At 29.6% G+C, this 23,163-nt stretch overlaps 1 protein-coding gene across 1 annotated transcript; it reads left to right on the top strand.

Moving 5' to 3' along the window:
• The first annotated feature begins 2,182 nt into the window (after positions 1 to 2,182).
• On the top strand, positions 2,183 to 5,579 carry LOC120083539 (stemmadenine O-acetyltransferase-like). The gene is made up of 2 exons (XM_039039333.2): positions 2,183 to 2,891; positions 4,619 to 5,579. The coding sequence occupies exons 1-2, from the start codon at positions 2,342 to 2,344 to the stop codon at positions 5,371 to 5,373; spliced, it is 1,305 nt and encodes a 434-aa protein (XP_038895261.2). The 5' UTR covers positions 2,183 to 2,341; the 3' UTR covers positions 5,374 to 5,579.
• The last annotated feature ends 17,584 nt before the right edge of the window (positions 5,580 to 23,163 follow it).

Raw genomic sequence — 23,163 nt, 5'->3', positions numbered from 1 at the left:
TTAGGTGAAGTACATGATCGTTAGGAAATAGGCAACAATCGTCTAGTAAATGCCCGGGCGCTATACGATTGTTTAGTAAAACATAAGCGATTGTTTAGAAGATGCGCGCGCATGTACGCAATCATGTAGTAAATTTGAGCTATCGTATAGTTTCTGAGTTTACTAAGCGATAGGCAGCACACTACTCTTGAGCGAATTTCGTGATCCTCTGGCAAAATGAAAACTATTTTCATTTTATTTTTCAGTTACGAAAACTGATTGGAACTTCCCACTAACGCACGGTTACGGAGAAAACGACGGCCAATTATCCCATAATTATCCAATTAATAATAATAAATATAATCATATTATATTCATTAACATATAGTTTAATATCACATATAAATCATAGTGTTTTCTCCTCTACTAGATATAAATCATATTTATATCCATTTTCCTCCAATTAATATATCTCATACATAAAGTCAATCATATCATATATAATTAACCAGTTCAATCATATCATATATAATCAAACTCCCTCTTGTCAATTTGAACATTTCAAACTTACCCAAAAACTGATTCTCAACTTGAATCCATTGAGCTACCAAGGCGACCTTATGAACCTATGGCTCGAAGCTCTAACGGTGCGTGAATAGTTGACTAAACTCTTTAACCACAAGATCCACTATCCGTTAACTATCAGGCATTCCACTAAAGATCGACAACTGAACTCTCCTTACCATAGATATATTTCTGTGTCCATTGGATATAACCAATCAATAGTACAATAACCCTTTATAGATGCTCGTAAGTACAGTTGGGCCAATTTACTGTTTTGCCCCTGTAGTTACATCTAACTCCTTAAGTACCATTGATCCTTCTAATGAACAATACAACATAGTCCTACTATGTGTGGACACTTCTCGGCCCATGAGAAGGTGTGTGGCGCCACATCATTCAAGCCCCAGGATCAACCTTAAGGGAGCAATCTATCTATTTACCCTTGCTTCGGTGTAGGAGTGAATTTCATCTTGTGTAGCTGAGTTTCCAGCTCTCAAATCAGACGAATCCCCAAAGTGGTAGGTTTGAGTCGGCGACCTGGCCACTCGCACCCATGCAAATCAAAGGACCGCCTTTAAAGGTAGAAGTTCCCAACTTACTCAAGATTGAGGTCATGTTACCTATAGTCATCCTAGTGAAGTGAAGTCTCTGTCATGAACGACGTTATATAATGAGACGTTAACACTTCGTGATCAGGTCTTATACAAACTCTTTGTATAGGACGCCCCCGCTCGCACGTCTCCACATGAATGATCAAGATCAGACCATCTTTAGCAAGTCACGCCACTTGTAACTATTCTACAAAGTGGACCGCATTCGTAGCGTTACCAGGATAAGATTTTCCTCCTATATTCATATATTACATACTATTTTGGTTATCACTTAAGACATGATCCACTTGTATGTCATCACATACATGCTTAAGTTACATAATGGCAACCAGGGATTTTAGTTTATTGGTTTGTGGTAAAGCAAATAAAACATGTTCAAAGACAAGTAGTGAAGAAAATATCATATATTATATATCACAAGCGTTCGTATAAAACTATGTCTACAAACTACAGGACACGAGAGTTTAGGGCATCATCCCCAACAGTTATCAACTCCTGTGTACATTTACTTGCTTTCTTGTCATTAGAATTTTGTTGTTACGTGTTTCTCAGTACTTCCCGTTTAACATTTGTATTTCAAGTGTCAAGTTAATCTAATGCTTTTTCACTTACTTTATAGAAATTATTATTCAAAATAATCAATTATAGTCTATTTAAACTACAATTAAAATCTTATTAACGACTAATTATAAGAATTTTCATCCATTTTCATAAAGTTTTCCAAAATTTCTATCGATATAGATATTTCCATCCATATTTTCATAAAATTAAAACCTCGATATTTTTCATCGATGTGAATATTTCAAAAAAGGGAAAAAAAAAAAACAAAAGTAAAAATATAAATCTTGAAACCTAAAGACTAGACAAAAAAAAATATATAACTCAAAATTCAATAGTAAAATGGTTTTTAAAATTGAAAGAATAAATTAAAATTAAATTCAAAAGTCAAAAGTCACCTTTATTTATTTCTTTGATATTTTTGGGTTTTCAATTGAAAAATGATGTTAAACCATCAATTCGCGAATGATACAAATACAAAAAAATAAAACCCATAATTTAAAATTCCAAAGACGACCATTTCCAATTTCTTCCTCCACTATATAAATCCTCCCATCCATCTCCATCTCAAATTAGCAAAAATAATAAAAGGGAAAAAAAAAAACCCAAAATTCAAATAACAATCATCAATGGAGATGAACAATTTGAAGGTCGAAATAATCTCAACAGAGATAATAAAGCCTTCTTCTCCAACGCCTTCAGACCACCAACAGCACAAACTTTCACTTCTTGACCAATTTGCCCCTAGCAGCTACACGCCTCTCCTCTTTTTCTACCCAGCCGATCAACTCCACGGCGCCGACGACCACCGTGACCGGTGCCGGAAATTGAAGGAATCTCTTGCTGAAACCTTGAGCCGGTTCTATCTTCTGGCCGGAACTCTGGTGGAGGCTTATTTGGTGGAGTGTAACGATGACGGCGTGGCGTTTACTGAAGCGAGAGTTTCGCGCCGGCTGTCGGAGGTCATGGAAAACCCACACGACGTCGTTTTATTGCACCGGTTGCTGCCGTTTCAACCTGATGCGGTTCTTGAAAGGGAGTGCATTTTGGCTGTTCGGTATAATGTGTTTGAGTGCGGCGGTGTTGTGATTGCTCTTTGTGTTACTCATAAGATCGTCGACGGCACCTCTGCCACCTTGTTCACTAAGGCTTGGGCCGCCACTTGTCGTGGAGACAACGGTGAGTAGAGATAAAAGCTTTAAGCTAATGAATCAATGCTACCTATATTCAACTATTCATTTATTACATAAAACAAAAAATAATAATAATTTAATTTTTAAAAAACAAAAAAGTAAATAATTTTGATGCCACTGTCAATTTTAGCCCCCACCTAAGTTTTTTTTTTTCCATACCTATTGCATACTCTCATTTCTTTACCCACATCAAAAATTAATTTTTAATAACTTTTTTTTGAAAAAATTGAGTGTCCCAGAATTAAACTCAAAAAAATATTAAAGTATTTTATGGACCATACTCATCTTTACGTAGCATATTCAGTCAACTAATAAAAATTTATCGTGTGATAAATAATTTTTTTTAAAAATTATTATTTTTTATTATATAACAAAGAATGTTGCATAAACTGTACCTATTATCTGATGATTGCTCGTGTGATTAAAAAGAGGAGAAGATCTTCTTCTTTAATTTATCTTAGATTAAAATGGTTATAATTTACTTTTTAAAATTTTCATGATTGAAAAATATAGAGATACAACGTAAACTTCTCTATTTACCAAATTAAAAACTATATATATCACTAAAATAAACATGGTTTAATTGATATAGTGTTTGTATTATCAACTTTGATATCAAAAGTTTCGATATATATGTTATTAAAAAAATAAAAAAATAAAAAATAAAAAGTAAAAAGTATATTTTCTTAAAAAAAGTGTGAGATTGATGAAAAAAAATAACTTTAAAACTTGTTTTTAATCGTTCAAAATCAATTTTGATGATATAAAAATTTTTATTTAAAAATATAAAATGAAAAATTAAAATAATTTTAAGTGATTAAACATATGAAATTATTAAAATCGTTTTTTGATCATGTTCAAAATTGTTTCAAAATATGAATTTAATTACTCAAAATTAATTTAATATTCAATTTGTACCATTTTCAATGCAATTTTCATATCATCCAACTCAATTTTGGATGATTAAAACCATGGATCAAAGTGATTTTAAAAATGACATTTTATTTTGTCCATTTCTAAATCATTCACAAACATGCTATAAAAAAAGTGTATTTTTAATCCTCCGTTTAAATTCAAGAAAGTTAAAAAATGATTTTAAATCCTATAATTTGAAATCCAAGAAATGATTTTAAACTAATTACTTTGTTTGGAAAGAAAAAGATTTGAGATGGATATATTTAAATTTTGTGTTTGTAAGGTAATTGAAAAAAAAAAGTTAACAATTTTACTAATATAGACTTTTAACTATGACGTGTTAGTTGAAAATTAGAATTTGACAAGGTTAATTAAGTAATTTACTTTCAAATCCTATGAAATCCTATGAAATCCGAGCATTCTAATCTACGAAAGTGTTTTATGTAAAAATGGGATTTGAAATCATTTCGAATTTTAAAATCATTCTATTTCCTATCGTGTCAAATAATGAAATTTTTAAATCTATTATGAATTGGAATCCTTCGAATCATGAGATTCCAATCAGGTCTTAAACATAATAAAATACAGTCTACAATACACTAATTATTTATCTTAAATTCATATCTACAATTTATTTATAAATAATTGGGAAATGTTTAATTTTCCGTCAATATCAACTAGAAAAAGAAATAACAACCACTTCTCGTTTTATATTTAATTCTTTATTATTTTCAACTTATACATAATTACTCCAAAAAAAAATAGTTAAAAAATCATACATTTTTATTATTTTAACAGAGTACCCGGTGGTGCCGACATTCAACGCGGCGGAGCTATTCCCACCAATGGAAAACCACGGCGGCAACAAACGGCAATCCCGAATGCAAAAAATCGTAACAAGAAGATTCATCTTCAACAAATCCAACATCGCCGCTCTAAAAAAACAAGCCAACTCCGACGAATTATTCCTCAACCAACGCCCTCCTTCCCGAGTAGAATCCGTCTCCGGCTTCTTCTGGAAGCGTTTCATAGCCCTAGCCCATCAAAAACCCCCAACCAAAGCAAAGCGTTTCGCCGTAATCCAAGCCGTCAACCTCCGCAACCGAACCAACCCACCGCTGCCGCCGCACTCCTTCGGCAACATCTGGTGGTTCGCCACCGCCGATGCCCCAATCGACGAGGAACCAGAATTCCCGTCGTTAGTTGCAAAAATCAGAAACGCAATCAACGAAATCGACGGCCATTATATAAAGACATTGCAACATGCAGAGAAAACGATGAGGGAAAAAATGAAAATGGGCCAAATGGTTTACTCTGGGGAAGTGGAACTGATTAGTTTCACGGGCTGGTGCAATTTTCCACTTTATGAGTCGGATTTTGGTTGGGGAAAACCGATGTGGGTCTGCAGCCCTGGGCGGCCGTACAAGAACGTGGTGCTTTTTGTGAACACAAGCGATGGTGAAGGGATCGAGGCGTGGGTGAATTTGGAGGAAAATGATATGAAGGTTTTTGAAACTGATCCCCAACTTCTTTCCTTCACGTCATCCTCGTGAAATTTGGTTTAAGTTTAAATCCTATTTTCATTTGATTTATTTTGTTGCTTACACTTTTAATTTTAATTTATTTTAATTTCTAAGGATTTTTTTTTATAACGTTTCTCGTTTCTTGTTTTTTGTTTCTAGTTTTTATTTTTCAAAGAAATTGACTTCTTTGATAAATTTCTTATTTTTATATTATATTTCAATATCCTATTCAAATATCTCTTTAACTTTCTTTTATTCACGTATTAGTTTAATATTGAATTGTAATTGATTTATATATTATTTTGTTTTTTAAATTTCGTATTTTCAATATTTTGTGATTTTAAAATTTTTAAAGTAGTGTAGTTGAGTTAGATGTGAGTCGAAATTATTTAAGTTAATGATTTGAGTTAGAGATGATATTTTCAATCAAATTTGAACAACATTTGAAGGATATATATAATTTTGCTTTTGTATTTAATTGTGCATCGAGACTTATTTGTATTAAACGATATAAACTTTTGATAATTTCCTTTTCAATATTATATATATATATATATATATATACACTAAAAGACAAGAAACGACAAGTAATAGTTACCAAATATTATTTATTTTTTTTTAAGAAACAGAGGAATGGTTATCAAACATGTTATTATTTCTAGTTCTTAAAATATATGAAACCGCAAACAAGAAATAGGAAACCGCAAATAAACCAATAGCCCGAATATTTTCAAAATGTTCATTTTGATAATTATATTTTCAAAATGTGACCATTTTGGTCTCTTCATTTTCATTTTATTTCCTTTTTAATGGATCAAAATGATTATTAAAGTTCAGAGACCGAAATGAACAAAAATGGAAAATATAAAGACTAAAATGAACCAAAATTGAAATTAAGGATCAAAATTAATATTTAATAAGTACTAAGACCAAAATAAACGAAATCCAAAGTACAAAAACCTTATTATTAATAATATTATTTATCATCATTTTTCGTATGAGATTATTTATTTCTAATAAATGGAATGAGAAAGAGGATAATATTTTATGTATTGGATTGTTGTCTTATTTCTATAAGGAAATTGGAAAAAAGAAATATACAAACCTTCTCTCTGTTTGCTGCCGTCTTTTATTTGAAATTAATTTTTCTTATCTTTTTGTTGGAGAATACAAAATTGTTGCCACACTACAAAAATAATTTTTAATAACTAATTTTAATTATCATTTGACCATTTTTAATTAAGTGTAACCAGAACTCCATTATGAAACTGCACCCAAATTTTTTTGAAAAAAAAAATGTTATTAAACAGAAACAACTCATAAAAAAACTAAATTTCAAGCTTTGTTTATTTATTTATTTATTGTAATGTAAAAAAATGTAGAAAGATGTGTTACCAACTGATGAAGTAATTTGGCGGCAATGAGATAATCTACACTCAATTAGGTTTTTTTCCTTTTTCTTTTTCTTTTTCTTTTTTCTTTTTAGGTTAAGGTTATAAACAATATTTGCACCTATCAACTTGTTACCCCCACTACTTATTCCTTTTAAAATGATTCATGTTAGGTAGAAGTTTGGTCCGTTGAGTGAAACACTAGGACCGAAGTTTTTTTGCGTGTCAAGATCACGATGTTGTGCTTTGAAATCTTTGGATTGAGAGACAATCGTACCTTCAAGAATATTTTGAGGGTGTTTGGCTCACCAACATGAGTTGGTATAATATACCAACTCGTTGTTTGGTCCACTAACTTTAAATGTTGGTGGAGTTGAGTTGGTATATTTTACTAACGCACCCCAACTCTCCATTCTTCCCAAGTTTTCAATGATTCCGCCCATCGACCATTGTCACACTCCAAGAACTAACTCCAGTCTCCGACAACCACCTCCGATGACAACTCCGACAACCAACCTCGAGCTTCGACCACCACCTCCGATGAAAACTCTAGCGACTAATTCCGAGCTCCGACAACTATCTCCGATGATAATTTCAATGATGAAAATCCAGACTCCAACAACCACCTCCGATGACAACTCCGGCGACCAATTCTGAGCTCTGACAACCTTCGCGCGATCAACTCTAACAACCAATTCTGACCTCCGACAACCACCTCCGGTGATCCAACTCTGACGACCACCTTTGCACTACCAACTCCAACGACCAATTGGCTCCAAAAATAAACTCCAATGACCAACTCCGACAACCACCTTCTTAGGCTCCGACAACCAGCTCTAATCACAAACTTCGATGAAAATAACATTTGATGATCATCTTTAAGTGAGCAACTCCAACAGCCAACTCGAGGCTTCGGCAACCACCTTCAACGAAAAACTCCAAAAACCAACTCTAATACAACCTTCATGTGACTAACTTCAGACTCCGAAAGTCACCTTCGACTACAATCTCCAGCGAAAACCATATTCGATGATCAACTGCGATGACCACTTTTGCCTGACCAACTCCGGGATTTGAAAACCACCTACAACCAACTCCAATACACCTTCATGTGACCAACTTTAGGCTCTGAAAACCACCTCCGACTACAAACTCTAACAAAAATCATATTCGATAATCAACTTCGACAACCATTTCCGACTACTATAAGACTGATGACTGTTAAAGTGTGTTGTAAGGTTGTTGATTATATAAAAAACATTATTTTATCTACATTAAGTACAATATTTATACGTAATGAATTCATATATTAAACGAGTGTTAAGAATATTTAGACGAAAAGTATGTATATAGTTGAAAAGTATATAACATATAAAAAACCATAAAATGAAAAAAAAAATTCTGGAACATTTTTTAGCAAGAATTAGTGAAAAATAGATATTTATTCACTAATGATCCTCCAAATTTAGAGAAAATGAAAGTGAAACTCTTGAAGAAATATGGTAACATTTCATTAGTTGTTACGATGATTGTAGAGATTTAATTAAAAAAATTCATGACATAGTAAAAATATAGAGCAACAATAAGAAAAAGAAAAATATGATAATGAAATTCATAGAGAAAATTTAGCTAGAATCAAAAGTTTTGATTTAGCTTAATTTCTCATTTTATTTAACCATATTTCTATAAAAAAAAATGTAAAAAGTTAATTGTTGTTCATAGTCTAAAAAAAGAAAGAAATAAAGAAAGAAAAGTTTTAAAAATTAAAAGAAAAAATTGTAATCTAAATTTTATTCAAACAAAAATGGGTAGAATTGTTGAATAAAAAAGTTTCAAAACAAAAATAATAATCATAAAAGCATATTATTTAGAGTTCAAAAAATTGCATCAGATATCCAGACATATGAACTCAACTCTACATCCTAAACATAGACATATGAACTTCACAGATATATGAACTTCAAACATCTTATTTCAATTCAGCGTCCCAAACAATTCCTCGTAGTAGAAGAACTTAAATTTAGAAATACAGTATTACCTTGGTTGTCCTTTGCCGTCATTGAGATTTGTAAATTCTTTCTTTCTTTCTTTCTTTCTTTCTTTTCTCTGCCGGTCTTATATTCAATCTTTTCTTAACATTTTCTTGTTTTTTCAATCTTATTCTCAACATATCGATTTTTTTAAAAAAAATAATGTTTTTTTAATAAATAATGACAAAAATAGGGTTGGGAGAAAGTATTCCCAAAAATAGGTGTTTAAATCATGTACCGGGTACACGAGTACTTGGCCACCTAGCATGCCTAGTAAGGCCTAAATCGTGTACCGGGTACACGACTTCCACGCCTTAAAACCTCCGCCCCAACCCTTATTCTTTCTCACCGAAACGTCCATTCTTCTTCCTCATCGCCGCTTATAATTGATTTCCCTCATCGAGACCAACGATTCCTCCCTTCTACCTACCAAAATCTCATTGATTTTTCTCACCGAGGCCTCTATTTCACCGAAATCTTCCAAAATTTCGATTTTGCTCGATTTTCAATCCTCCATTTGATCCTCACCAAATCCTCCATTGTAGCAGTCGTGTTGCTCGATTTTCATACATTTTTGGCTGCCGATTTTTGCTTGGTATATTTCTTTCCCTAGTTGGGCTGATCTGTATTTATATGTATGTTTTTGCATATTTTTGGGCTGAGTTTATTTTAAACTTAGTTTATGTATGATTTAGTATATAGTTTATGTATATATAGTTTATGTATAGTTTATGTATATATAGTTTATATATGTATAATTTATGTATAGTGTATTATATAGTTTATATATAGTTTATGTTGTATAGTTTTGTGTATGATTTAGTTTATGTATAGTATATTATATAGTTTATATATAGTTTATGTTGTATAGTTTTGTGTATGATTTAGTTTATATATAGTTTATGTATGATTTAATTTATGTATTATTTAGTTTATGTATAGTTTATATATGATTTAGTTTATGTATTATTTAGTTTATGTATATGTTATGTATGATTTAGTTTATGTATGTTTTTGGGCTGATCTTACATTTTTTTATTTGTTTGGATTGATTTAAACTTAGAAATCTTATATGTATAGTTTATGTAAGATTGATTTAAACTTAGAAATTAGAGTTTGTTGGGTTGACATATTAACATATTTTTTGTCAACTATAACAGTTGAAAAAAACATAATAAATATGTCGATGCATCCTGAAGATTTAGTAATTCTGGAACCTGGAAATGATGGAGATAGTGACATCGACGTTGAAGTTGATGAATTATTTGGAAACGACAGTAGTGGTGAACATAATCTTGAGTTGGTAACTTCAGAAATGTTCACCCAAATAGATTGGGAAATGACAAATTCAATGTGTGAACTAGGGTCTACTTTGGAAGAAAGGAATGTAGGAGTAGATAACTGTAGTTTAATACAAAAAGGAATGTTGTTTAATACCAAAGAAGATTTACAGCTTGCTGCAAAAAAAATATTGTGTGACAGAACACTACGAAATTGTCGTAGTGGAATCACATCAGGATCTTTAGTATGTTAAATATAAATCCTGGAGTGATGTTTGTGCTTGGAGGCTATGGGCATGTCGGTGCAGAACTCATGGGATGTTCGAAATCACAAAACTTCAAGGAGAACACTCATGTTTGTTTTTTAGAGTTGACACAGGATCATTCACAGCTGGATTCAAATTTTATGAGTATCGAAATTCAAATTTTGGTTAGAGCTAATCCTGGAATACCTGTGGCCCTACTTCAAGAAGCCATTACAAGACAATGTGGCTATAATGTCAATTATAGACGAATGTGGCAAGCCAAGAGAAAAGCGTTAATGGTTGTGTTTGGCGATTGGGAGAAATCATATTTGGAGCTTCTGTATTGGCTAAGTGTTATTGTTCATTACAATCCAGGAACACAAACAGACTGGTTTTTCCTTCCCTCTGATGTGCCATGTACGACTATTTTTGGACGAGTTTTTTAGTCTTTTGGTCCGGCAAGAGAAGGGTTCAGATTGATGGAACTCATCTATACAGAAAGTATAAGGGGAAATATTGACAGCCTTATCTATTGATGCAAACGGACATATATTTTCCCTTGCTTTTGCTATCGTAGAAGGTGAGAATTCGTCCAGTTGGTCATGGTTTTTGTGGGCATTGCGTGAATATGTTACCTAGGTATTTGCTTGATTTCTGACAGACATAAGAGCATTCTTGTTGCAATTATAATGAAGAAATTGGTTGGAGTGAACCCAGAGGCGTAAGTTCATTCGGTGCATGAAAGAATTGAAACAATTGCACCCTGAATGTCTTGAATTTTTTTCAGACATTAACTTAGAAAAATGGACACAGTCACATGATGGTGGATACTGCTATGGGTGGATGACCAGCAATGCAGTTGAATGCATGAACGACGTTTTTAAAGGTACTAGAATGTTACCCATTACTTCTTGGGTTAGGCTAACATTATATCGCACAATATTGTATTTTGAACGCCGGAGACAAGAAATCAGTGAAGCACTCAATCGTGGGGATATATATATAGAATATGCCCTAAAGAAACTGAAGAGGTGGGAAAAACGAGCATCGGCACATACGGTAACATCCATTGACAGGGAAAGTCAAACTTTCGAAGTACAAACTGGCATAAGTATGATTTCTCCCTACAAAGGACAACACACCCAAGTTTTAAGTTTGAAAGAAAGGACATGTTCTTGAAATAAGTGGCAATCATTCAAGATTCCATGCTTTCATGTAATTGCAGTTTGTAATTACATGCATATGACATATCTACCACTTATTGATGAATGCTACAAATTGTCCAATTTTAAGCATTGTTATGAAGGCCGCTTCCATCCAATTCAACACCCAGATTATTGGCTAGAATTATCATTTACAGAAGTTCGTCCAAATGCGGACTTACTCAAAGAACAAGGTTGACCAAAAAGTACGTGCATTCATAATGAAATGGATTGGAGAGAAGCAAGCCAAAAAGTGCGATGTACAATTTGTACAAGAGAAAGACATAACAGACGTACTTGTCCACACCGTACACTGGGTGCTTCGTCGTCTTCAGGTCATTAGGATTTTTATTTTTATTTTTATTTTTTACTTGTATATTTCATGTATTTGTATTCTTTATGTATTTATATTTTTCATGTAATTGTATATTTCATGTATTTGTATTCTTTATATATTTATAATTTTCATGTAATTGTATATTTCATGTAATTGTATTTTTTATGTATTTATAATGAATTTATGTAGTAAACTTATTTTATATAATTGTATTTTTTATGTACTTTTGTGTATCTTTTATGTTATCGATTCTATTATGTAATATAATTTGAACTTTTTAGGTAATGGAGTCTGGTCCTTCTAATCCTGTTGTACAATTATACCAACAAAACACGCATCATTCACAGACAGTATGGGATAGTTCTTCCACTATAATGTTGAATTGTCGGAGGAGGGAGGCAACTGCACAACATACTATCCCATTTGATCACCGCATTATTCCATATATTCAGGAGGCAGGTTTTCTTGGGGTTGCACAGATTGGTTTCATCCAGCTTGATTGGCACCTGATTACTGCTCTAGTTGAGCGCTGGAGACTAGAGACCCACACATTTCACTTGCCCTGTGGGGAATGTACGATAACGCTGCAGGATATTGCCGTACAATTTGGGTTACGAGTGGACGGGCAACCACTAACAGGCTCACTACAATATGACTGGAAGAATGTTTGTGAAGAGCTCTTAGGTGTTCTACCAGAGGATCTGAAAGGATCAAGATTGAGTATCCCTTGGTTGGCGTCCCAGTTTCCCGAATTACCTCCCGATGCTGACGACATCAGCGTACGTAGGTACGCACGAGCATACATTCTGCAACTTATTAAAGGATTTTTATTTGCCAACAAGTCAAATACTCTGGTGCATCTCATGTTCCTCCCATTATTGTTTGATTTTGAGTACGCTGGTACATACTCGTGGGGTGGTGCATGTCTTGCATGGTTGTACAGAGAACTTTGTCGGGCTTCCAATGCACAAGCGTTGGAAATAGCGGGGCCACTGATACTATTACAAGTATGGGCTTATAATCGATTTCCAATTGTAGCACCACAAGTCCAACCCCATATCATCGTCCACTTAGTGCCAGGTATTATATTATTTATACATTTATTTTGTTACCATTTTATGTAAGAATATAAATTAATTGTATTTTTTATAATTTTAGATGGAGTGGTATATTAGTTGCCTTTGAACAGTCAGCAAATATGTTGCTCGTGTATAGAAAAATATTCGACATGCTGACGCCCAATCAGGTAGTAAATATGTATATAAATGAATATTTAAAAAAATTTATATGTATACTATTTTTTTTTTTTTTTGTCAGGTTATTTGGACGTCATACACACAGATTTGGTCATCCTTACCTGATTATTGTCGTGATGGTGAAGACATCTGGTTGACTGTTAGCCCTCTTATATGTTTCCATATAGTAGAGTGGCATCATCTATATCGTGTGTTGAGAGAGCTCGATATGCGACAAACGATACCTTCGTTGTCCTATACACTCCCAGCACTACACCAGATCGATTTAAGAGGTAAGCACGACCAAGATTGACGTCAAATCCATGCGGAGTTTTTAACCTACTGGCATGGACGACGTGATCGTTGTGCAGAGGGAGAATTGACAGATGGGCCAGCTGTATCAGACGACTACTTTCCCTGGTACAATTTGATCACGAGGTGATTTATCTCACCTAACGGTGCTTACTATTACTTCATGGTAAGAGATTTAAAATCAGACATTTTCCATATATATAATATGAATATTGTTTAATATATTTTTTTAATTCTACTAAATAATTTTATCGGCGATGTTCAACAATATTTAGTGCAGAACAACTTACCAGAATTGGGTTCAATGTGTCAACATACCTTGGTCAACGTAGAAAATATTATTCAACAAACAAGACAACTCAATATTGTTGACACCGATTGAAGACGTATTCGTCGTAGACGACAGCGACAACAGGGTGAACCTAATTTAGAAGGACACGAAGACAACCCCCATGAGGAGTAAGAATCAGTGGGTCGTTTTTAAATCCCACATTGTATCATTTTCAAATGGAAATCTCAAAAGAACTAATTGTAAATATTCTTTAATATCATGGTACTTTTTTTAATATGAGTGCAAGATGTTTTCATTTTAAATTAAATATATAATTAAGTTTAACAATTAAAAAAATAATTATAAGCAATAACGAAGGAATTAAGTTAAGTTTAACAATTAACTTTTTTTAAAAAAATTATAAGTGAATCGCGTACCGGGTACACGAGTTCGCTTGACCGATCAACCAGTCAACTGACTGGATTAAATGGTACTCGTATACCGGGTACACGAGTATGCCACATGGAAATCGTGTACCGGGTACACGATTTCACTACCATAATTTTGTCAATACTTTCCCAAAACACCTATTTTTTAAAATACTTCCTCCAACCCTATTTTTGTCATTATTTATTAAAAAAACATTATTTAAAAAAAAAATCCATCATATCTTCCTTTCTTCTTCTCCTTCTTTTTCTTTTAATGCTTTCTTTGTTTTATTTATATTTTTTATTTTTCAACCTAATTCATTTCTTTTTTTAAAAAAAAAATAAAATAAAATAAATCTAGAATTAATGCTTTAAAAAACGTTTTAAAGTTATTTTAGGGAATTTTAAAAAATAGAAAAATAAGATAAACTATTTACACAAAATAATAATTTTTTTATAGAGGTAAAATTTTCTTTAATAGAGGCTGATAGAAGTTTATCAATATTCATCAGTGAGAAAAATTAATAATCACTAAACAGTGTCTATCGATATTTTTTTTATTGTTTTTATTAATAGTTTGACATTTTTTTTTATCTGTGAAAATTCTTCTCTAATTTTTTTGAATTCGTATTTTTTCAACTCAAATTTTGAATTTGGGTAATACTTAGTTGGTTAAATTTCAATTATTTTTCTTTTATTTTTTTTAAAATTTTTTGTTTGATTATTTTTAACTTTTAGGTGTACAATATGCTTCTCTTAGTTCTAATTTAGTCAAGTCAAGTTGACAAAATTTCAAAATCATTTTCTTTCTTTCTTTCTTTCTTTTTTTTTTAAGATGTTTCATGTTATATTTATTATTTTGAGTTTATTTATTTTATGTTGGTTTGATTAGTTAATTTTTTCACAATTTAATGGCTAAAATGATTAATCAATTATGATTAATTTAAATATAAAGCACACATTTATACAACTGACTAAAACTACAATGTTCATGATCTCATGACTAAAATGATTAATCAATTATAATGAATTCAATATAAAGTACAAACTTCTACAATTATAGACTAAAACTACAATGTTATTATCCATGATATATTGAAATAAATTGAACTAGAGATTGAGTTAATTGACTAATTGACTAAAATTAATTGTAATTGTAGTTTTAGTCCATTAATTAGTTGATTGAATTAACGGACTATAACTAATTAATTAATTAACTAAACTATAATATAATTATTTTGCTATGTTACTGGTTTAAATGATTTACAAGGTTTATATGTAACCAAGCCGACTTCTTAGGAAAAGAGCAGGACTTAGGTAATTCGACTATTAAATCATGAAAAAAAAATTAACTAATCAAACTAACGTTAATTTAACAGACTCAAAATAATAAATATAACATGAAACATCTAAAAAGAAGAAGAAGAAAGAAAATGATTTCGAAATTTTATCAAAGTCAAGACTTTACTAATTCATAATAAAAAAAAATTAAAAAAAAAGGCATATTCCACACCTAAAAGTTAAAAAATAATCAAACAAAAAAAATGAATTTAACAAACAAAGTATTACCTGAATTCAAAACTCAAGTTAGAAAAAATTACGACTGAAAAAAAAAAGAACGTTTTTTCAAAAGCATTAATTCTAAATTTAGTTCTTTTTTTAAAATAGAAATAAATTTAGTTAAAAAAAACAAAGAAAATATAAAGAAAACAAAGTAAACATTAAAAGAAGAAGAAAGAGAAGAAAAAAGGTAGACAGGTTGGGAATAAGATGGAAAATATCAATTTATATCCTCATTTGGAGATTGTATAATTTAAATTTTAAATTTTGGAGTTGTATCAATTTAAATCTTGCAATTTGAGATCTGTACCAATTTAAATTTCAAACTAATAATTATATCAATTTAAACCTTAAACTTTCATAAATATATCCATTTAAACTCTAAACATTTGTATCCAAATAAAACATAATGAACGATTTAGGTTGAAACAATTGGGTTTAAATTGATACACTTATAAAAATTCAGGATTTAAATTGATACAACTATTGGTTTGAAATTTAAATTGATACAGTTATTAATTTAGGATTAAAATTGATACAACATCTAAAATTCGGAATATAAATTGATTTTGAAAAAGACAAAAGAAAAAAAAAATGAATATAAGACAGATGGAAGAAGAAAATTAAAAAAAAAAATGTAAATCTCAACCGCGGCAGGAAAAAAAAACGCTCTCCAATAAATTAATAATAATAATAAAATCATTATATAAACTTAAGGGAAAAAAGCTAATTTTAAATAACCAAATGCATATCCGATGGTCTTAGTAAATTTGCAGTTATTCTTATTTTCCTAGGGAAAAAAACTATTGTTTAATGTTGAGGTATCTATTATTGATGAGGGATTTAGATTTACAATGGCCGTTCTTAGTTATATGGAAGAATAAACGTTTTTCTAACAAATAGTAAATTGGTTTTTGAAAATTTCGCTGTGGTTTAATTTGGTTTGAGTGTTTGGAAAAGCTTTTAGTAAATTGTGGATTGTTTGATATAAATAAATGAGATATTTTTCTTTTAACTAGACTTTCGAATTTTATTTTATTTTGATTTCTAACTTTAGTCTTTATACTACTCAAATTATATTTATTATTTCAGTCTTTAAATTTAAAAATAAAATAAAATAATTAATTTGGTCTCGTTGTCTATAACTTGACTTGGAAAAAACTTGGTTGCAACCACTATTTTACCAAATTAAAAATTTCTATGTGACAATTTATTTTTTAAGGATTAAAAAATATTATTTTTTGTTAGAGGAAAGGGAATATGAAATTTGATGCAGCAGACTACGCCTAATCATTGTTCTTTTGTTTCCAACAAATTACTAACATAGTTTTGAATATGTTGCATGATTTGAAGTGATATATCTCAGAGACAAATATTTGGCAGATAGATAATTGATGGAAAAATGATCTAATAATGACCAAAATGATTGTTCTTTAAAAGTTCAAGAACTTTGCTTCACAAAATAATGATGATGTTTTGAAAGTTTAGGAACAAAATTATAAACATAAATTTAAAGTTTAAAAGCAAAATTGACATTTTAAAAAAACAACAAAATTAAACAAACATGAAATTATAGTCTATAACCCAAATAGTATTTTTAAACCTTTTCTAAATTTTATTTCTCTGACATTTGGAAGTATTGATAGATCAAGTCGAAAAAGAGAAAACGAAATATGGTTATTTCTAATAAAATTAACAATCACAAAGTTTCAAAGTTAGATCATAGAACGAATTTGTGTTCATAGAAACCGTAGAAACAATAATTAAGTAGATTGGTAGGTTGATATAAACGAACTCATATATATAATATATTCCTCTGTGAAAACTCATATAAATTTGGATGATTATCTCTCTTGAATGTATACGTTCCATTCAAGAGATAGAGTACGTCAATTTTCTTGACGTTGAAGTCTTAGAAGAATATTTTTAACTTTAAAAGATTCTAGTCCTCAAACTTAGAAAATTTATATATTTCAAAACCTCCAACATGAAATAAAGAGTTCCTCTATTTACAAAGTCTTCCATGGCAATGAGAGATTGGCCTTAGATGGCCCTTCAACCTAATTAGGTGAATTTTGAGCTTTTGTTGGTCTTTGGGCCATAACAATAACGAAATCATTATGATCTAAATAAACCAAGTCAGTTTATTCAATCTAATGACCATGACAAAAACATGTCATTAGTGAGATGGACCAATTTTTATCTGCAATTTCAATTAGAACACATGTCGGTTTTTAATTAGTCTCAAATTTGATTAATTATAATTCTATAATTAATTTGAGAAATGACTGTAATAACTTGTGATTAGTAAAAAATTCTCAATCAACGTTTTTAATTTATAATATGGGATCTTTCTCAAAAAAGAAAATCATAATATGTGATTGTGTGCTTTATTCATTGCAAATTTCATTGACTGTGTTCATTTCATTTATTTATCTTCCTCAAATTAGTTAGGTATTATTTGATGATTATTTAGACTTCATTTGTTGATTATTTTATTTTAAATTTTAACTTCTAAATATTAATTATATAAGTTTATATGTTTTGTTATTCACTTTCTATCAATATTTTAAAAAATCAAGTCAAATTTTGAAAACTAAGAAAAAAAACATACAAATAGTTCTAGGCTCTATTTGGTAACCATTTCATTGTTTTTTTAAAAAAAAAATAAAATTGAATTTATTTTCTCACTATTTCTTACCATGATCTGTATCTTTTTCTTAAATACAATAGTTGAATTTTTAGTCAAATTCTAAAAACAAAACCAAGTTTTTAAGGTCTTGAATGGTAACTATTTTGTTTTTTTGTTTTTGTTTTTTAAAATTAAGCCTATGGACACTACTTTCACCTTCAAGATTCTTTTTTTGTTATATATCTTTCACCAATGGTTTAAAAAACCAAGTCAAAGTTTGAGAACAAAGAAAAAGTAGCTTTCAAAAAGTTGTTTTTGTCTTTGAAATTTGGCTTAGAATTCAACCATTGTACTTAAGAAAGATAGTAAATCATTGTAAGTAATATAGATAAAATAGACTTAGTTTTAAAAAACTGAAACTAAAAACCAAATGGTTACTAAATGAGGTCTAAAAGTTATTTTTTTTAGTTTTCAAAATTTGACTATTTTTTAAATCATTGATAAAAAGTAGATAACAAATGAAGAAATTTGGAAGTGAAGATAATGTTTATAGGCTTAATTTTGAAAAACAAAAACAAAAAACCAAATAGGTACCAAACGTGGTTTTAATAACTTGTTTTTGTTTTTAGAATTTTGTTTTGAATTCGAGTGTTTTGTAAGAAATGTGAAAACTATAGTATGACGGTTCGAAAGAAATTTAAATAAATTTCGAAAAAAAAATTAAAAATGAAAATATTATTAAATGCAACCTTAGTTTTTTGTTTTTATTGTTTGAAAGTTATACTTATTATGTCACAGTTTTTTAAAATCATGTTTTTTTTTAAAATCTTTTTAGAGTGAGTATTTGAATTCTTAATAAAATTTAAAAAATAAAAATGTCTTAAGAAACTTTTTTTCTTAATTTTTAAAACATGACTTAAATTTTAAAAACACCCGTAAAGTAGTCACACAAATTAAAAATAAATAAATAAATAAATATTAGGTGGAACCATTAAACCCCATCTTTTAGGTAATTTCTATTTAAATCAACTGTTGATTTATGTATACATTCAAGAAAAAAATTATTGGCACTCTTCACTTGATCGCTGTAAACTACACAATGGAAGATATTATATTAGTAAAATTAAAGGGAATACTAAATTTTTTGTGTTCTTAATTATAAAATTTTTTGCCCCATATTTTTCATCCATTGTTAGAAGTATTATTTTAATAGAGAAATTTTTGTATATAGGAAAAAAATTATCATATTATTTATAGAAATAGAAAAAAAATATTGATAGTCACGGATCGACTTCTATCAGCGATCAGTTTCTATCATGAAAGAGACTGATAGACTTCTGTCGGCCTTTGCCAACCTCTATAAAAAAAAAATTAAATTTTTACTATTAATTTTCAGTTTTTAAAAATTTTCCTTAATAAATATTATTGTAAAGAATTTTTTAAATAATTTATAATTTTTCAATTTTTGAAAATTGCCCTTAATAAATATTATTGTAAATCATTTTTTTTCTGACACATTGGTTCCATTTATTTAAAAATATATATGTGTACAAATGGTTCCATCCCGTATATCAAATTAATGTTTGAATTTTGAGTTTTCTGTCAATACACTTAAATTTAGAAATTTAATCCATGAAATTTCAAATCTTCTAAAATTTAAAGTTGAATACAAATTTCATTTGATATAAATATAAATTTAAATCAAATTAAATTAATTAATTTTTAAGAATTTTGAATTTAAGATAATATAATTATAGACGCATGAAATATTATTAATCAAATTAGTATGTAAAAGCGTACAAATGTGAAGAATAAATGAAATAGTTGTCTTCAATATCTTTTTCTTATCTCATCCTTTGGGTATATTGTTTGCAATTTCTCTTATATACCAAAGAGCGAAAATTATGTGGAACGTTGTTTGAAATCATAAATCATAATTTTGAAAATAAAAACACGAAAGATTAATGTAATTTCGAGATTGATGGTAAAAATTTTATACCAATTAAATTGTATTCAATGTTCATGTTAGTTAATTCACTTCAAACTTAATAACTCTAATGAGAGAAAAAAAAAGTTAAACTATTTACAAAATTTTTTAAAACGTTTACAGATAATAGTAAAATATCACAGCTGATTTGCAATACATTGCGATAAACTATTATCTGTATCTATCATGACATAGATAGACGTAGATAGATTTATCAAGATCTATTGTAAATAGATAGTGAAATTTTATTATATTTATAGATATTTTGATTTATTTTTCTATATTAAAAAATAAATAAATAAACAAACTTGTTATCAATCTCAAAAGTTGAACCTATCCATTCAACCATTAATCTTTGATATAAAAATGCATAAAAAAAATCTTAAACAGTAAATAAAATATATTTATATTACGAAATAATTTCAAAGGTACATAATTAACAACGTGAAAAAAAAACTAATTAGGAAAAAAATAAAAATAAAGAATATATATCTTATCGATATAATAATTATACTCCTAAATCAGAGAAAATCTACGGCGGCGATTAATAATTTGATACTCTGTACTCAAAATTAGCTACCGGAAGTTGCCTCCGACGACGGCGGAGAGAGAGAACAATATCTAATCCCTCCTCCGCCGCGGATGACAGCTCCGTCGTCTTCAACCGGCGACGGAGCTAAAATTGGGGGCAAAAGCAATGCAAGCAAGCAAAAGCATGGCGGAAGAAGCGCCATCTTCTTCAACATTGGAACTACTTCTCTTGAACTTCGGATACTTAGCTTTATTGCACTGGATTTGCTTCGTCGTCGCTGCCGCTACCACCGCCGCCTGCGGCGGCTGAACTTGCTGGTGCTTCCTTCTCAGTGTTTCTTCCACTTTCGACACCATTTTTATTAAAAAAAAAACTCTAAAATTACAAAAATAAATAAAGATTTTTCAGGAAATGATCAAAAGAGGCTTAATTCGATTTGTGCTGTGGGGAACATCCCTACATAAGCACCTCGTTTTATAGTGTCTGAGGATGACGAAAATACCCCTCCCAGTTGGGCTTAATTTCTATTTCGTTCTTATCCCCTTTGAAATAATATTTTAAGGAAATGATTTAAAAATATATTCAGATTGATTTTAGTTTTTATTTAAAAATGGTTTTTCCTTGCTTGTGTTTGGACTAGATACATTTTATCCTACTGAAATTGCAGTCTATGGGTGGGGCCTCTAAACTTCCTCGCTTCTAATTCTTCATCTCAATAAACAGTACCTAAATTGTTGCCTACAGAAAAAAATAATAATAATAAGAAGAAAAGAAAAATTACCAGATGCTGGTTTGATAATAATTTTATTTTTCTATTTATTGCTTTGATCTTAGATCTAGATGGTTTTACTTATCTATCATTTTTTAACAAATTTTTGGTGCTGCATGACTTCCATCACAAAGAAAAATTAACATTTAAAATTATTTTTTTAAATAAAAAGAATTTATCGCAAAACAATTTGTGATTGGACATTTGGATCAATTACGAGATGGATACATATTAGAGAATAAAAAAAATATTTTAATAATTAAGAGCGGGAATTTCAACATCTAATCTTATATGTGCCGCAACTAATTCAACTATGGTTAGATTTTTTTAAGTGTCGTAGGATTGGCTCTATAATATCGTATGTAGATCTAAAAATCTTAGTTTACTTTTGAAAACCAAAGCTAAATACGTTTCTAAATTTATGAGAAAACAAAAGAGTTAGATCTAGGAAAATTATTTTAAATTACAAAACTGCTAAAATTGTTTACAAATAATAACAAAATATTACATTCTATTTGTACGATAAACTACTATCTGTGTCATGATAGATACAAATAGTAGTCTATCATCGTCTATATGCGATAGTAAACTTGTACTATTTTCATAAGTATTTTGGTTTATTTTCCTATGTTTGAAAACAACTCATGTCATAAATATCTATTTGTGTCATGATAGATACAGATAGTAGTCTATCATTGTCTATATGCGGTAATAAAATTTTACTATATTCATAAATATTTTGATTCATTTTCCTGTATTTGAAAATAACTTTTGTCATAATTCTAGGAGAAAAAAGCAAAATTGCTATCAAACAAACCTTAAAAGATCAAATATTAATTCAATATCCAAAATACTCTTATATATATATATATAAATAATTATTAGACATTAAATTATCATTAAGAGCTAAAATGAACTTAACTTTTAGTGGTATTAGTATATATTCTCTTCCTAGAAGTTGGAGATTTAATCTTTCATCCACCGTTGTTGATATTAAAAAAAAAGAAAAGAAAAGAAAAAAACAAATTGGTATAAAGAGATTAAAAACCTCACAACCTAAAAGTAAAGGTGCAAACAAATATATAATTTGTTTCTGCATATTAAATTAATTTTATAATTGTAGAATATATTTAGATATATGGCTCCAAATTTCCAACGGCCGTATCTTTGAACCATAGATTGAACTTCTTTTAAAAACTATATAATAACTTTTTTTTCCATATTAAAACTATATAATATTTGTGAACTGTATAATTATATACTAAACCACCACTCCCCAATCCATATTGATATGTCTTCAATGAAATGATTGTGTAAATATAAATATCATAAATAGAAGCATTGGATTCTCTCTTTAAGTGGATTGGGTAGCTAATTAGCCATATATATTCCATGACATGAGCTGGGTTTTCTTTTTTATTTATAAATAGTTACATTAATTAATTGTGTTTCTAAAACAACAACATAATCCAACCTATAATCTTAATTAGTGATATAATATTAACTGAGTTAACTTGTGAATTATTTTCAGATTGACACATGTTAATTAGTAACATATGTTTTTTAATATTTAATTATATATATATATTAATCTTTTTAACATATTAGG

The sequence above is a fragment of the Benincasa hispida genome, chromosome 8 (assembly GCF_027475165.1).
Source record: "Benincasa hispida cultivar pf3 chromosome 8, pf3_genome.v1.1, whole genome shotgun sequence".
NCBI classification, from domain to species: Eukaryota; Viridiplantae; Streptophyta; class Magnoliopsida; order Cucurbitales; family Cucurbitaceae; genus Benincasa; species Benincasa hispida.
The sequence above is the reverse complement of the archived record's forward strand: the minus strand, read 5'-3'. Positions and strand labels throughout refer to the sequence as shown.

Bases quoted from the DNA above. Each gene is read 5' to 3' on its own strand.
- LOC120083539 (XM_039039333.2), top strand. From the start codon at position 2,342: ATGGAGATGAACAATTTGAAGGTCGAAATAATCTCAACAGAGATAATA. The intron at 2,892-4,618 runs GTGAGTAGAGAT...TTATTTTAACAG, and splicing joins CACTTGTCGTGGAGACAACG to AGTACCCGGTGGTGCCGACA.